The 15,288-nt window shown below is 42.0% G+C and overlaps 1 protein-coding gene across 2 annotated transcripts in view; it reads right to left on the bottom strand.

Moving 5' to 3' along the window:
- The window catches only part of LOC132578180 (RNA-binding protein 33-like), a 110,247-nt gene extending 96,230 nt beyond the window's left edge, over positions 1-14,017 (bottom strand). Inside the window, exon 1 of one of the 2 annotated variants that reach the window (XM_060248054.1) lies at positions 13,782-14,017. In XM_060248054.1, coding sequence (XP_060104037.1) covers positions 13,782-13,809 — 28 coding nt within the window. In that variant the 5' untranslated portion in view covers positions 13,810-14,017. The remainder of the gene's footprint in view (positions 1-13,781) is intronic. The other variant, XM_060248055.1, reaches the window with a different exon arrangement.
- Between the last annotated feature and the right edge of the window lie 1,271 nt (positions 14,018-15,288).

The raw sequence follows: 15,288 nt of genomic DNA, 5'->3' as shown, positions 1-15,288 counted from the left end.
CCAACCTTGTCCAGTATGTGTACTTCAAACGACAAAAAACATCCTACAAATTCAGCAATACTTTTAATTGAATCTATATTTTATGAATCACAACAGCATCTACATATATTTGGACAACATATATGTCCAAGGCATTATATATTCAGTCTACAGAAGGTATGTTTATTATAGTGAACCACTTAATGAGATGGCTGGTGCTGTTCTGCAGCTTTCAGAGAATGGAAGTCTGGTTGAAGGGTAGAAAGTAAGGGCCAATGACTCGATAGTATTAAAAAATTTCATATATTGGTATACATGGGAATTACTGGTTAGCTGCCTAGGATTCTCCCTTTAACAGAAGTTAGAAGTTAGCCTGTACAAACTGAATTTTCTTGAGCATCCAATGAGCTTGAATTTGTTCTTGATGGAACTAGTGGTGGAAGGTCATTTATTTTTATTTTAACCCTGCTTTTCAGGGTTAAGCTGGCCCACAAAGGAACTCACATGTATCAATGTAACACAAATCATTATTAAAAAGTAGAGTGGAAAATGTTCCTTGTGGAGAGAATTTTTCATTTGTACTGGATCTAGGAATCATCACGGATGCCCAGTTGCTCCCCAACGGCCACAGCATATAGTTTGCTACTGCCAGAGTTTTCTTTCCCTTACAGTTCCACGCTTTCCATCCACATTGTACTTTGGTATGAGTTACCCATGCACATGGTAACACAAGGCAACAGTATAGCCTATTCCAATCTTGAGTACATGCATTTCCTTCTTTTTGTCACAATCACATATCAGACAAGACTGACAGAGAGTCATCAACACCTACATACAATAACATTAAAAAGCCATTTAAAAGACTGATTTGAACAGTGTATGTAAAGCACTTCATGTCACAGCTGACTTATAGCAACCCCATAAGAAAAAGAAAAGTTGGTTTTGACGCCTCTCTTTTCTCTACCTTAAGGAGTCTCAAAGCAGCTTACAGTCTCCTTCCCTTCCTCTCCCCACAACAGGCACCTTGTGAATGAAGTAGGTGGGGCTGAGAGAAATTGAGTGGCCCAAGGTAACCCAGCAGGCTTCATGTGGAGGAGTGGGGAATTATACCCGGTTCTCCAGATTAAAGTCTGCTGCTCTTAACCACTTCAGAATGCTGGCTCTTGCTGTTCTCAGGATTTTCAAGGCAAGAGACTAACAGAGGAGGTTTGCCAGTACCTTCCCCTGCACAGCGATTCTGGACTTCCTTGGTGGTCTCCCATCCAAACACTAACCACTGCTGACCCTGCTTAGCTTCTGAGATATGACAAGATCAGGATAGCCTGGGCCATCCATGTCAGGGAGATTGCAACAGTACAGAAGAATTAACAGACTTAATGAGCTCATGTTAAGCATAATGAGATGCAAAATCTTGTCTCCATAAATGGAATTTTATTAGAACAGTCTGAAAAAGAGGATAATATAAAATTCATCAGGTCACATATTTTAATAATATGAGAAGCCATGTTGGATCAGGTCAATGGCCAATCCAGTCCAACACTGTTTCACACAGTGGCCAAAAAAAAAAAGACCAGGTGCCATCAGGAGGTCCATCAGTGGGGCCAGGACACTAGAAGCCCTCCCACTGTGCTTCCCCCGCAAAGCACCAAGAATACAAAACATCACTGCCCCAGACAGAGAGTTCCAACAATAAACTGTGATAGACCTCTGCTCCATATGTTTATCCAATTCCCTCTTGAAGCTATCTATGCTTGCAGCCGCCATTTCCTGTGGCAGTGTATTCCATGTGTTAATCACCCTTTGGGTGAAGAAGTACTTCCTTTTATCAGTTCTAACTTGACTGTTCAGCAATTTCATTGAATGTCCATGAGTTCTCGTATTGTGAGAACGAGAGAGAAGTACTTCTTTCTCTACCTTCTCTATGAAAATGCTATACAATTTCTCTTAAAAGCAAGTGTCCAGCTGGATCAGATCATGATCTAGCCCAGTACTAGTTACAAGAATGCCAACAGCCAGCAGGTGATAGATTCATTGGTAAATTGCAGTTACTCACTGGCCAATTTCCATGGACAACAATGATAAACTTAGTACCACACAGTGCTTCTAAAAGAAGCAGTACTTCCTGTTCCTATACTTTGACATTAACACTGATAAAGGAGGGATCCTCAGCCGTAGAATGTAAATACAGCATGTTATTTTCTTCTTCAAATAACTGCTATTTTCAGCATTACATGAGAAACTTAGCAAAAAGGAAGCAAGACTTTGTAGTGCCTAAAGTTGTTGAAATTTTCTTTATCGTAAGATAGCAGAAAGCTACAAATACAGCTTTGATAATGCTATCTTATACCAAGACAAGGGAATGCTATGAAAGTTACACACCGTTTGTTCTACCTGCCAATTCCAAGAGAAATAGTCATGTGGGAAAGAGATGTAAAGGCATAAAAGATAACTGGAGGCAGAAAAATTCAGAAACAGCTTCTCTGGGCTTTATTTTTTTTTGGGGGGGGTGGTGGTGGAAAGCACTGCAAAAAAAAAAATCCAATGAACAATTTTCTCCTTTGCAATGAGCAAAATTATTTATTTAAAACATTTATTTCTATGCCACTATTCTACCCAGTTCTAGGTCCCCAATGCAGTGAACATTAAAAAGCATTTAAAATACAAACAAAAAATGCTTAACAAAATTAAAGACATAATATAAAAATCCATTTCAAGCAAGGCTATTTAAAATGTATAACATAAAGATGTATATGCAAAACAAGATAGAGCATTAGTTAATGCTAATTCCTATGACCACTGTGGACATATATGGCACATTTTCAAGAATACATTTACTTAAATGGGATTTTCATTTCCAATGAATTCGCTAAACTGTTTCCAATAATATATTCAAAAATTCAACATTTAAAACACTGAACTTTACATCTAAACATGTTGCTAGTCCTGCTGTGACTATATGTTGTTCCACATAACTATATAGAAAACCAAAGTATGATTTTCTATTTTCAACTTCTGATGTGTTTTCTTCCTCTAAGATGGCAAAAACTAAGATGCATGTGTTAACGAAGCACAAGAGAACAGAGGCCTATAGCTCTTCTTGCTATCCAAATTAAAAATGATGTGCTTTATGCTACAACAGTAAAATTAGTTTAGGTTTGATAAGTACAACGCACATTTAAATTTTCCTTAAATTCCATTTTTCCTTAAAGACTGGTTTAAAAAACACACACACACAAGATTTCCCTCCATGGCTTCAGAATTTCCAGAAATTTAGTATTACTAGGAGGGAGCAGCAGCTTCATGAACAAGCAAACTATAGTTGGATGAACACTGAGCAATTGTTTGCAAAGCAGTTCTGATTACAGCAATTCAGCAACTGTGCTTTCTGTAACTCCTGGTCTCTGAAACCTTTCATCATCTACCTGCGGAGGTGTTAAAATTAAAGCTACTGTCAGTATCTGACCTGATATTACTGAAAAGCTCATTTGAGACAACCCCGGGCAATGTAACTGCAAATAAATCATGAAGTACTCAAATCCATTTAAAAACCAGAGTCTAGCAGGATCTTAGGCAGGAGGCCTGGAAACAATTGAATTTCCTAGGAACCAGCCCTTCAGAGTAAAGGAGATGTTTCAAAAAAGTCTAAATGCTAGAATTAGTATTTTGGGTGTCTGATACTTTGAGGCCTGGCAGATAACCTAGAGAATTTGCATCAGACCTTCTCTACAGTATGTGATAAAGACTAACCAATCGAAGAGCAGCATACAAATATTATAAAACAGTAAATATATTTTTGGCCCAACCTCTGCTCATGCGCCTCTTTCTCTAAGGCAGGGGTGTGAAACATATGGCCCGCAGGATGGATTTGGCCCCCGCAGGGCTCAGATCAGTCCCACAAGCAACTTCCCTCTCCTGCTTCCTTTTCTAAGGCTGCTGCAGCAGCTGCACTGTAGCTTGTTTTCCCTCCAGCTCCCTCAGTGGCTTTGCTTCCTGCCTCTTGCCTCCCTCCCCTGCCCTTACAAACACAGTTCCCTTGGTGGCTGCTTCCTGCTTTGTACAGGAGAGATTCAAAGACAAGCCTCTTTCACACACACCCACACCCCTTCTGCTTCATTCTCCGGGGCTGCTGCTCCTCTTTTGGGGAGAAAGGGAGGCAGGAGAGGGCAGGAGGCAGGGAGGGGGGAGAGAGAGTGCAAATTTTGAGTCCCATGGCAGCTTTAAAACCAACATTTTATTACAGGTATAAGCTTTTGTGTGCAAGCAAATGTCTTCAGAGAGAGGGAGGGTGGATGGATTCTTCTAAGCACAATTTACATAGAGGAAATTATTTTGGCTTATTCTGATTTTTTTTTAAAGATTGGGTTTCTCTGTTCCCGTCTGGATCTTATTTTCTTTCAAAAAGACCCTGATTAGGAATTAGAACACTCTGATTGGTCCTTATATCTTGGCGAGTGGCATGATTTCAGATGCCAAATGATAACAGCACACATTGGTGAGGAGGATGCATTGTCTTGAGATGCAATATCAATTTAAATTCAGCAGTCTCTTTCTAATCTTCATTTGAAATTCCTTTGTAAGAGCACTGCTACTAAATGTTGTGGTTGCTAATGTCAGACTTACGTCCATTTATCCTTTGCATCCCCCCAGACTGAATCCTCCTGGATGGAATTGAGACCTCGGTTTCCTGTCTCATTACCAATGCTGGTATCTCCACATCTACTTACCACCTCTGCATATCACTCCTAATCCAATTAAGTTGGCTACTGTCATTTGGCATCAGAAATCATTTTATAAAGTTTATTTCTGGTACTTCATGTTACATTTTATGACGCACATGGCCCAGCTCAGCAAAGTGGCATTTATGTCAGATCCATCCCTTGTAACAAATAGGTTCGACACCTCCGTTCACGATGTGGTAAACACTGTACTGGCTGAGATGGGAATTCTTTGACAGTCTCTTACCCTCACTGCTGAGGAATGTGTGGCACCTATCAATGAAGATCTATTCAGCATATGCCACCCCTCTTTCCTCCTTCCCAGGTAAGCAGAGATTTCAATGCATTAGAGAAAACAATGCATCATTAAATGAACATTCATTAAGGGAAGGGGCTAGCCACCTTTCTGCCAGAGCCTATTTGTAAGGGCTTGATTCTTTTAGACTATTTGCATCTGCTCAGTTAGCGGGAAGTGCCCAAACATACACATATTCAGTACACATATGCAGTGATGGTCAAAGACACTAAGGCTAGAAAAATTCAGAACGGCCCCCCATAACTTTCAGTTTTTCCAAGGTAGAAATGGGGGGGGGGCACTTTGGAGAAAAAAACCAACTCCTGTGAACTATTTTCTCTTTTGGAATGAGTGAAATGCCTTTTCAAAATATGTATATGACGTTTTTTCTGAATGTAAGCCAAGCTGCAGCATTATGTAATGACAATTCCTGCATATTAAATATGTCACTTTAGTCTCCACTGTTTACTCGGTAATTTTAGATCTTATATATTTTAATTGGTTTTAACTGTTGATTGTCTTTTTTATGATGTAACCAGCCCTGAGCCTCCTACGGGAAGGGCAGGCTAAAAATCAAAAAATAAATAAATAAAATAATGCACACACTCTGCCATAGAAACTTGCTGGATGACCTTGACTCGGGCACTCTCTCATACTAACCCACCTTACAGGGCAGTTGTTATGGAGATAAGACAGAGAAAGAGAAAACATATTGTATGCCATTCTGGGCCCCCATTGGGGACTATAGCAGGATATAAATATTTATTTACATTTTTTATAGTCTACCTTTTTTATTGACATTCAAGATGGATTACAAAATCTAGATCAGAGAAATCAACAAAATAAGGTATTTGATAAACAGGTTAGCAGAACAAAGAATACCGAAATTTGAAACGAAGGATATTAGACATAAGAATACCAAAAAGTGGAATTACATCGGCGGAAAACCATGTAGTGAGAGCAAGATAATTCAACAAGCAGATAATATATATACAAAGCAGTGTGGCCCACTGCCCCATTCCTTTTATTAAAGCATGTTCCTGAACTATTATAATATAGCCCCGGGTGACATGGGTGTCAAACACACAGCCCGAGAGCCAAATCAGGCCCCCGGAGGGCTCCTATCAGTTTGTCTGCTTCCTTCTCCCTCTCTTGCTTCCTTCAGTTATCACAGTTAAATAAAATATTGCAAGAGTGCTAATCTTTTAAGCATGTTTAAAGCTTTTTTTTAAAAAAAAATTTTGTGTCTATGTCCTTTATAAAGTTTATGTCTTCGCTACCTGGCATTCCATTTTATGACACACATGGCCCAGCCTGACAAGGTCTTATTTATGTCAGATCCGGCCTTCACAACAAAATAAGTTCGACACTCATTTTACACAGTTTGCAGAATGCCAGTAGAACAGGAACTGTCGCAGACAGACCATTCCATAAGGTGGAAGCCACAACAGAATGCATGTGTACAGACAAGCTGTTGATCTTGCCCACCTGCAGGCCCTACTCAGTTGAACGGTGCTGTCATTGTAGGGAATAGAAGTAGTAGTCATGCAGATGTGAGGGCCCAAGGTCATGAGGGGCTTTGTATGTGATAGCCAATGGATTGTAACAATGGCGCAACTGCAGAATAGGTGTAATACGCATGCTCCACTTGGCTCCTGATGGTCGCTGAACTGCACCACTCCATATCAACTGAAGCCTCTGAGTCGACTTCAAGGGAACACATATCTATCCAAAATAAGTATGCCCAGTGTGGCGGAACCGGCCCGATTCTGCCTTCAGACCCGGTCCCGTCAGCTCCCTATTGAGTCGCCAACTCCTGGAGGGAGCTATTGCTCCTCCTGCCCCTTGGGCGCGCTGCCACCACCTGCTCAGTCCCGGGGTTCAGATTGAGAGGAACAGGACTCCCAATCCCCCTCTCCAGCTGTGAGGCTGGGCCTCCAGGTCCTCTGCCACCCTGCACTTGGGTTTCACAGAGACCTCAGCGCGTCTTTGGGGCACCCCTGGAGGATTGGCACCTTATCCAACTGCATGCCTTCCCCCTTCCCCGGGGCCCCTTTCTCAAAAACAGCGTGGTCTAAAGCGGTTTGGGGATCTATGTGGTACAGAGGTTGACTGCCAGCATTTAAAACAGAAAAAACATTTATTTAAAAGAGAAAACAATAGGGGAAGAAAAACAAAACAAAAACAGTTGCATCTACAAAATTAGCACAGCACAGCCCAGCACAGCACAGCCCAGCACAGCAACCAGTATAACAAAGAAAAGTTGATTATAAACGCGTCCTGCTGGCCCTGATCTAAACTTGCCCTGTCTTGTGAATTACTTACTTAGTCTGCCTGCCTGGGGCCCCCCCAGGCAGGAGCCTCCATTGCTCACCACATGCTCGCTCGAGCCCCCGTTCAAATCTGGCTTCTCTTCCTGCCTAGCACATGCAAGGAACAACAGCACTTCCTGCCTCTCTAGGAGATTTTCCCCCTAGCGTTGTTGGTTTGGCTCTGGAAGGGAGGGGGGGAGTGAGGGGAAGGCTACAACGCCGGCTGAGGGATTTACTGACCCCTGCCAAATGAAGCACCACCACTGCCTAAAATGGCGTTTCTCCACACCCAGGTTCATTGTTTAAATGCAATTAATTTTGTCCCCAATTAATATTCCATAATGGGTATGATTATAAATGCACTATTGTTCAGTGTTCGCCAACCTAAAAATTTAAATTCAATATCCAAATATGCTGCTATTTTTATTGTATGAGACTTTCTCTCCCTAAAATACAATGTTCACCACAATTTCAGTTTGACTTTCTTTTCCTTTCAGATGGCATTCTATCCAACAAACCTGAAGGTTACCTGATGGGAGTTTCTTTACTCCCCTCGCAGACCACCAAGTCCCCCAAAATTGGAATCTGGAGAGCATCTGCAATGGAAGCGAGTAGTTGTCCAGAGCGGTTATTACCAACCTTCATCAATGATAAGGTGCAAGTCATTATTTTCAAATGACAGCCTCAGCTGCATAACTACAGAACTAAAGACACAAATTAAGTTTAATCTTCCAAGTTCACAACAGAAAGACAAAGAAAACTGTCCGTGTTCCTTTTTTCTAAGAACTCAACTATACTCATGGTGCCTCTGTGCATCTTAAATGCATTGCTCAACCTTAATCAATACATTCTACTTTGGTAAAGAATAAACCAGAAGCAACATGTTAAAGCTAAAGCATTTATACTTTATATACTATATAAATTATACTATAATGGGTAAGTAACCCAAGGGAAAGTTGCCTGACTGAGGGCACATACTAGCTGCAGAAGTATGTGGTTGTGGTTATGTGTCTTAGAACACACCTGATCCGTCAAATAGGATCAGGTCAGCTATAGTATATTTATATAGTATAGTTGTAGTATACGTGGAAACAGCTCCATAATTGCCAAGTCCTTCAGAATTCCTACACAATAAAAAGCAAACTCCTTCAAATGCTTTATTTTTAATTAGACTTGTCAGCAAAACAAAATTAAGCCCATATGATTTGCCCCACTAAGCCGGGGGCTTTGGGGACAGGCTTTATGTCAAAACAACTTAACTTTGCAAACCAAGGAAGACAAGAAAAATGTAAAAACAAACACAAACGTAAGGAGCGCCACAAGTATTTGGCATTACTTAAACTCATCAAACTGGGGAATGATGTCACAAGAGGCATTTCATTTTGCTACCATTTATCAACTCCTCATAAACATGTATGAGGTAAGACAGTCAAAGGGATTTTCCATTTAAATTTACATACAAAGTAAAAACTCTGTATTCAATAAAGCAAATATCATGGCAAAGAAGCATCTAGGTTACACTGCATCAGTCACTAGAGCACAGGTTTCCATTAACTCAAGCATAAGACTCCTCTCAACTACCTAGAGAGGTAAGGTTTCTCAAAATTTTGAAGCTGGGGAGGGGGTCTTCTTAAAGGGGCTGGTATTTTTGGAAGAATATATGCAATGTTTACTTCCCTATCAAACCCTAAGCTCCTTTTACTTATTTAATACAGAAGGTACCATTTTGTAACTAAATTAGCATTAAAATTGTACTATTTTGCACATCTTTGGAATGTAAGAGTCTAATTTAGTTTTCTATTAAAAATTGCAAACACACCCAATACTTGAGTAACTGCATCTTATGCTACCTTAACATATGTATCTTAATTTTTCCACGTCAGAGATAGGAGGAGAACAAATAAAAATGAAGATATGTTGTAGAAAGGAACAGAAAGTCTCATACAGTCAGAGAAGACCAAGTTAAACTTTGTAACACTGAACAAAGTTTGAGTCTAGCAGCACCTTTAAAACCAACAAAGGTTAATTTCAGATAAAAACTTTTGTGAAGACGTGAGCATACACACAACAGCTTATACCCAGAATTAAACGTTGTTGGCCTTAAAGATGCCACTAGACTCAATACTTGAAAGTACTGTGTCATCTAATTCTGCAGATTGCTTTATATATATTTTTTCATACTATATATCAAGAAACTGGTCTTGTTACTGGCTACAACATTTCAATTTTGCCAGAAATTCTCTTTTTTAAATATATGGCATGATAACTCTACAGTGAGCATTAGGCAGGATTTGATTTCAAGTCTTATAGTTGCTGCACAAACTTTGGTCACATAAAAATGGAAATCTCATCTTACCCCCCACACATGAATTATGGTACACAAAAATATGGGACCTCTTCACAATAGAGAAGATATGAGACCACATAAAACAGTCAGAAGTTACCACAAGCAAATGCACTTTTCCCAAAAATGGTTTCCATTCTTCAAATACATATCCTCCAACGATGTTCAACCCCACAAACAGATATATCTAAATCTGATTTATCTTTAGATGCTCTTCCTCTCGATTTTTTCTCTCCCCTCCCCTTTTCTTTTTGTATTCCCACAAGGCCTAGCTGCATACGCATCAAGTCATTATTTTCATTTTCATCACAATGCTCTACACAACTTATCCCTACAAGTTGTATGTCTTTGTTTGCTGTTTGAAATTGCTACATATTGTTTATATCTAAGCTTTACAATCTTTGCTAGCTAAAGGATCTGATTCTTGATTCTATTGTTCCCTTATTTGTTGCAACTTTGTTGGAAAATGTGAAAGTCAATCATTATTGCTATTTTCTCTTTTCTAATTGAAATTAATTAAAAATAATGATAAAACACTCATGTCTTGGCCTTGCAAACTTGAATGCAGGTTTTTGGGCCTAGTTAAGTTACTGAAGGCCCCTCTTCGATGAGCTAAAAAAAGACTAGATCTGTTGCAGTAAGTATGGCTTAAAGTAAGACCATTCTTGCTTCTCCTGGATCCCCTTTGGGTCACCCTTGTGACTGCAGGTTGGGCCTTGAGAATGGCTGGAATCAGAGCTTTTTTTGAGCAGGAACACAGTTCCGGTTGTACTGGCACCAGGGGGTGTGGCCTAATATGCAAATGAGTTTTGCAAGTGAACTCCAAGTGGCTGGATTTCATTTATATGCAGCACCTGCTTGCAAAAACCATTAAAGGAATGTTCCCTTCAAAAGGCTTTTACAAGCAGGCACTGCATGCAAGTGAAGTCCAAGTGAACTTGCTGCATGACATCTGCTTGCAAAAGCCATATAAAGGGAATGTTTGGAAGTGCGGGGGGGGGGGGAGGGCAAAAGGGATAGCTAAAATAAATGCAAGCAATTTCAGCCATCTCTCTCACTTCCCAACAGAACCTCACCAATACCATGTGGGAGGGTCATGGATAGAGATGGGCACAGAACTTCCAGTTCACAAACCATGAATCAGTGATGTTCATCACAAAATTATGCTCATGACAAGGTTCATGCCCATCCCTACTCTTTCTCTTCAGTCTGGCCAGGAAATATCTGGATCAGAGGACTTAAGCTTAATTACATACCTTAGGATAGTTATTTTAGCTTTATTATTTTCTTTCCTGTTTTGCATTGCTCTTGCATATTTCTTTTACTAAACCTTATTAATCATAATCTGTAGTTTTATTTGGGATTCCGGGCTTCAGGCTAAACCTTGGCCAATTCTGGCTACAACTATCAAAATAATTGTTTTTGGAACTCAACTTACAAATGTCCTACTTTTGGATGGGGTGGAGACTCTGTCCCTCAGTGTCTCAGCTGAAGTTTAGTTAGAGGTGGTGGCTTGTTATCTGAGCAATGAGAATTTACTCTCCCATCTTATACATTTTGCTTTTTGACCTGTCACTACACATTTGAGAAAAACATTTCATTTATTCCAAAAGGGAAAAAATATGAGCTTTTAGTGCTCCCAATTCTCCCATTTTTCCACTGGAAAACCTGAAAAATTCTTCAATGCTAAACATTTTAGAGTGTGAAAAACCTTGCCCTAGGAAGCATTTTACCCATTAGACATCCACACCACTATTCACTCCAAAAGAGAAACAGTTCACATAAGTTCTTTTTCCCAGTGCTCCCCAAGATTTTCTACTGGAAAAACTGGGGGGAGGGGGGGAGAATCCTCAAAAAATTGTTTCCCCCCAAATGCTTCCAGGATGTCTCATCTCTACAACTACCTGGTTTGCTTAATACCAAAGAAGCTTTCCGGGGAACTATTAACTGAAACTAATGAAACTAGATTTGGCCTAGATAACATGTATCAAATGACTGGTACACAGAAAAGTCTGGCAAGCCTTTATAAGGCAGGCTTTCAAGTAACACAGCAAGGCACAAGCAGCCATAGAAGAAATATCCAGGATTTTATTTTTAAATGAAGCACCCTGAACTGGGAACAGATGACAGAGCAGTGAGAGGGAGCTACAGCAAAGCAAGCCAACAATGCAGTGTGAGAGCACCACATCAGTGTATTCCAAACCAAGAAATCAACATACTTCAAGGTCAATAAGATTATGAAAGCCTTGCAATAAACCAATTAAGTCAGGAGCTTTCTGGCAGCTGAGCAACGCCCACAGTTCATTGCAGGGAACTGATAAACTCAAATAATACCCTTATAATAAGTACCATAAAATTATTAAATATTCAAATAAAGCATCTTATTTACAGCTTGAAAAAAATAAACTCATGAAGTGCACATGACAAATGTGGAAAGAAGAACTATATCAATGAAGGATGCTTTGAGCACTCCTTCTGCACTAAAAATTTTTACAGGAAGATCACCTAAAGTAACAAAGGTAGCAGCAACACTTGCAAGATATAGAAAATCGTCAAGAAGAAACTTCTGGAATCCTAAGCATATGATAAATCCAAAGAGGTCTTATTTCACACTTCTACTACGCCAATAAGAGGAAGTGTTACTGAACTAATATCTGGGAGACCAGGGTTTGAATCCCCACTCTGCCATGGATGCTTGTCGGGTGACTTTGAGGCAGTCTTGCACACTCTGCCTAACATTACCTCACAAGGCTTTTGTAAGGTAAAAATGGAGAAGAACAATGAATTCTAATTAGTATCCCCCTTGGAGAGAAGGGCAGGGTACAAACGAAGACAATAAACCACCACCATATTTTCTATCAGAATTTCCACAGCCCTGTGTTAGGGACTTGAACCCCTCTTATACTGACAGAAAGAAAACAAGAAACAGCCACACTTTATAAATAAACTGGCTTTTATTTATGCCTTCTCTTAAGCAACAATCTACTGTAAATAGAAAAAAGCATGCTGGATGCCTCGCTCTCATATTTGCCTTTCTCTGGAGGGACAACTGCGCTAGTTTACTGCTGCAATAATAAGCACTAGTCTTACAGCACCTTCAACAAAGCGTTTGCAAATCACAGCTCATTTCACAAGGTGCCTCTTTAGTGCTACAAACTATCTACATCTTCAAGGTGCTGTAAGGCAACACTCCCATCTCTCTAGACGTTCATCTGGCTTCCAACCCATGTAAACAACTCTGCATCTGATATCCTCCTCTTCCGATATGCTGCAGCTAAACAACTTACCTTGACAGCGCCCCCGATATACGCAACTCGACCTTCCAATCCCTCAAAACCTACAGGCAGGCTTCTAAGAAATCTTCTCTCCCCCACCCCCACGCATTATCCAATCTGCGCAGCCAGCAACTCTAACAGCGCCTGAGAAGCTCACAGATGCCAGTCACGAGAGCCCAGGCCTCCTATACTCAGGGCTGTAGCCAGGATTTCATATTTGGCGGGGCCCGCAGCATAATTTTTTTTTGGGGGGGGGGGTTTGGGGGGGGAGCAGGGGGCTACCCGTTTTGGCCCTAAACACTTTCTCTGCCTCCCACGTAAGGCGACAGCATTTGCCTAACTCAGTAAACCTTCCAGGATGAACCAGCTACAAATAGGCTTCTTCCCCCACCCCCATAACGATCTGAAGCCCCTACAGTAGCACTACTGCACTTGTTCAGAGTGGCAGCGAGCGGCGCTGAGCAAAGGGGGCAGATTGGAGGCCCTCCAATGGAGGGACCATTCAGGCAGAAGGGGGGTTTGAATTGAGTGGGCTTCCCCCCCCCGGGCCCCACTGTAGCTACGGGCTAGACTGCCCACCTTTCTTGCACAGAGAACCCTCAAACCAGAAGACAGATAACCTCGAGTCTTCAAGCCACCATCCATTTCCATTCCACCCCACCCCCCGCCTCCCGATTCTCCTAAGCGCCACTACCCTCTTCTTCCTCCTCCTCCTCCCCCGCCGCCCCTGAAGAGCTTCAACCTGCCATGCCCCCAAGCGCCCCCCCACACGCACACAGGTGAGCCCCCTCCCTCTCCTGCGGCCCACCCGCCGCCTCTCTCCACGGCCCGCCCTCTAGCCGCGCCCCACCGGCCTCGTACCTGCGCCACCTCCCAAAGCAGCTGCCATGGCGCCGGGGCCTTGCGAGGGCCCACAGCGACGAGCTCTCCCGCTTGGAGCGACGGTGGAGGAAATTTCTCGGTTGGCGCCACCGCCGAGCACAAAACTAGCACAACATGGCTGCCGGTGGCTGAAGGAAAAAGCGGGGAGGGGGGCACTTCACTACCCCCGCCGCGGTGCAGGCTGGGATAGCGGAGGGCTCTTCTGATTGGTTGTCTCGCAGCACCAGGTCGACGAGCCGCTTCGCGGGCGCCTGCGCAGAGTTGGAAGTAGGACGAAAGTGGGCGGGGGGGAGGGAGGGAGGCGGGTGGTGACGCAACGTGATGTTTGCGCGTGCGCCAAGCAATATTTTTTTTTTACTACGCCGTCCTTCCTCGGCTTATTGACAAAAGTCTGGGCTGTGTGGTACGCATGCGCCTTTCGGATAAGGGTCGGAGAGAGAACGCTGGCGATTAAAATCTCAAACGCGAGATGGTGCGGAGCATGCGCAGAAGAAATTCTGGTCTCCTGCGTTGATTGCGCTCTTCCGGCAGGATGAATCTTCGTGGCTGGTTTGCGCGTTCTTGGGCGTCGCAAAGTCGCATGTTCGGCGTATGAATCGCATAATTCTTTCTATCTGCACTTGTCGCCTCAATAAAAAGTCGTCCCCACTACTTTAAAATATTATTATCATTATTATTCTTACAATAATACGGTATTATAATTTTTTAAAAAAACGGGATGCCAGTTTTGGGAACTGCTTAGCAATCATGCAAGGCTTTCTTATCTCCTCTTTCTATTTTAGTTTTCCTTTCCTACTTATTCAGAGAGGGCTTGGCGAATGACAGTGCAATCCCATGCAGTCACTTCCGCCTCAATCGATTTTAATTTGATTAGCCTGGAGTAACAATTTGCATAAAATTTGCTCTGAGTGAAATGTCTGAAGTGTGGAAAGAGGTTCAGTTGCTTCAGATAACTAACGGTGCATCAAAGAAAGGAGTCTCACAAGGGAGAAACCATACAAATGCACGGAGTGGAGAAAGAACTTCACACCAGCCCTCTGTGCCATCTTGGGGAGACCCATAAAAATGCATTGTGTCGTCCCCCTAACCTGGATAGCTCATGCAACGTGATCTTGTCAGATCTGAGAACCTAAGCAGGGTCAACTCTGGCAAGTACTTGGATGGGATCCTTGAAATACCGGTAGTCAGGAGGACAGAGGCAATATTTATTCAGCCACTTCTCTGAATATCTTCCATGCCCTCCAGTAGGGGTCAGTCACCAGAGGTTGTCGTGACTTCCCGAGGCGCGCACACGCATGTGTGTAACCACGCACATAAAAAAACCACCCAAAAATGCATTGAGTGTGGAATGAATTTCAATCAATCAACATTTTATTTATATCCCGCCCTCCCCGCCAAGGCAGGCTCAGGGCGGCTAACAACATCAAATACAGTAAATTATACAATAAATATTTAAAAACAGTAGCTAATTTAAACAATCTAATTT

The sequence above is a fragment of the Heteronotia binoei genome, chromosome 10 (genome assembly GCF_032191835.1).
Source record: "Heteronotia binoei isolate CCM8104 ecotype False Entrance Well chromosome 10, APGP_CSIRO_Hbin_v1, whole genome shotgun sequence".
NCBI classification, from domain to species: domain Eukaryota; kingdom Metazoa; phylum Chordata; class Lepidosauria; order Squamata; family Gekkonidae; genus Heteronotia; species Heteronotia binoei.
The sequence above is the reverse complement of the archived record's forward strand: the minus strand, read 5'-3'. Positions and strand labels throughout refer to the sequence as shown.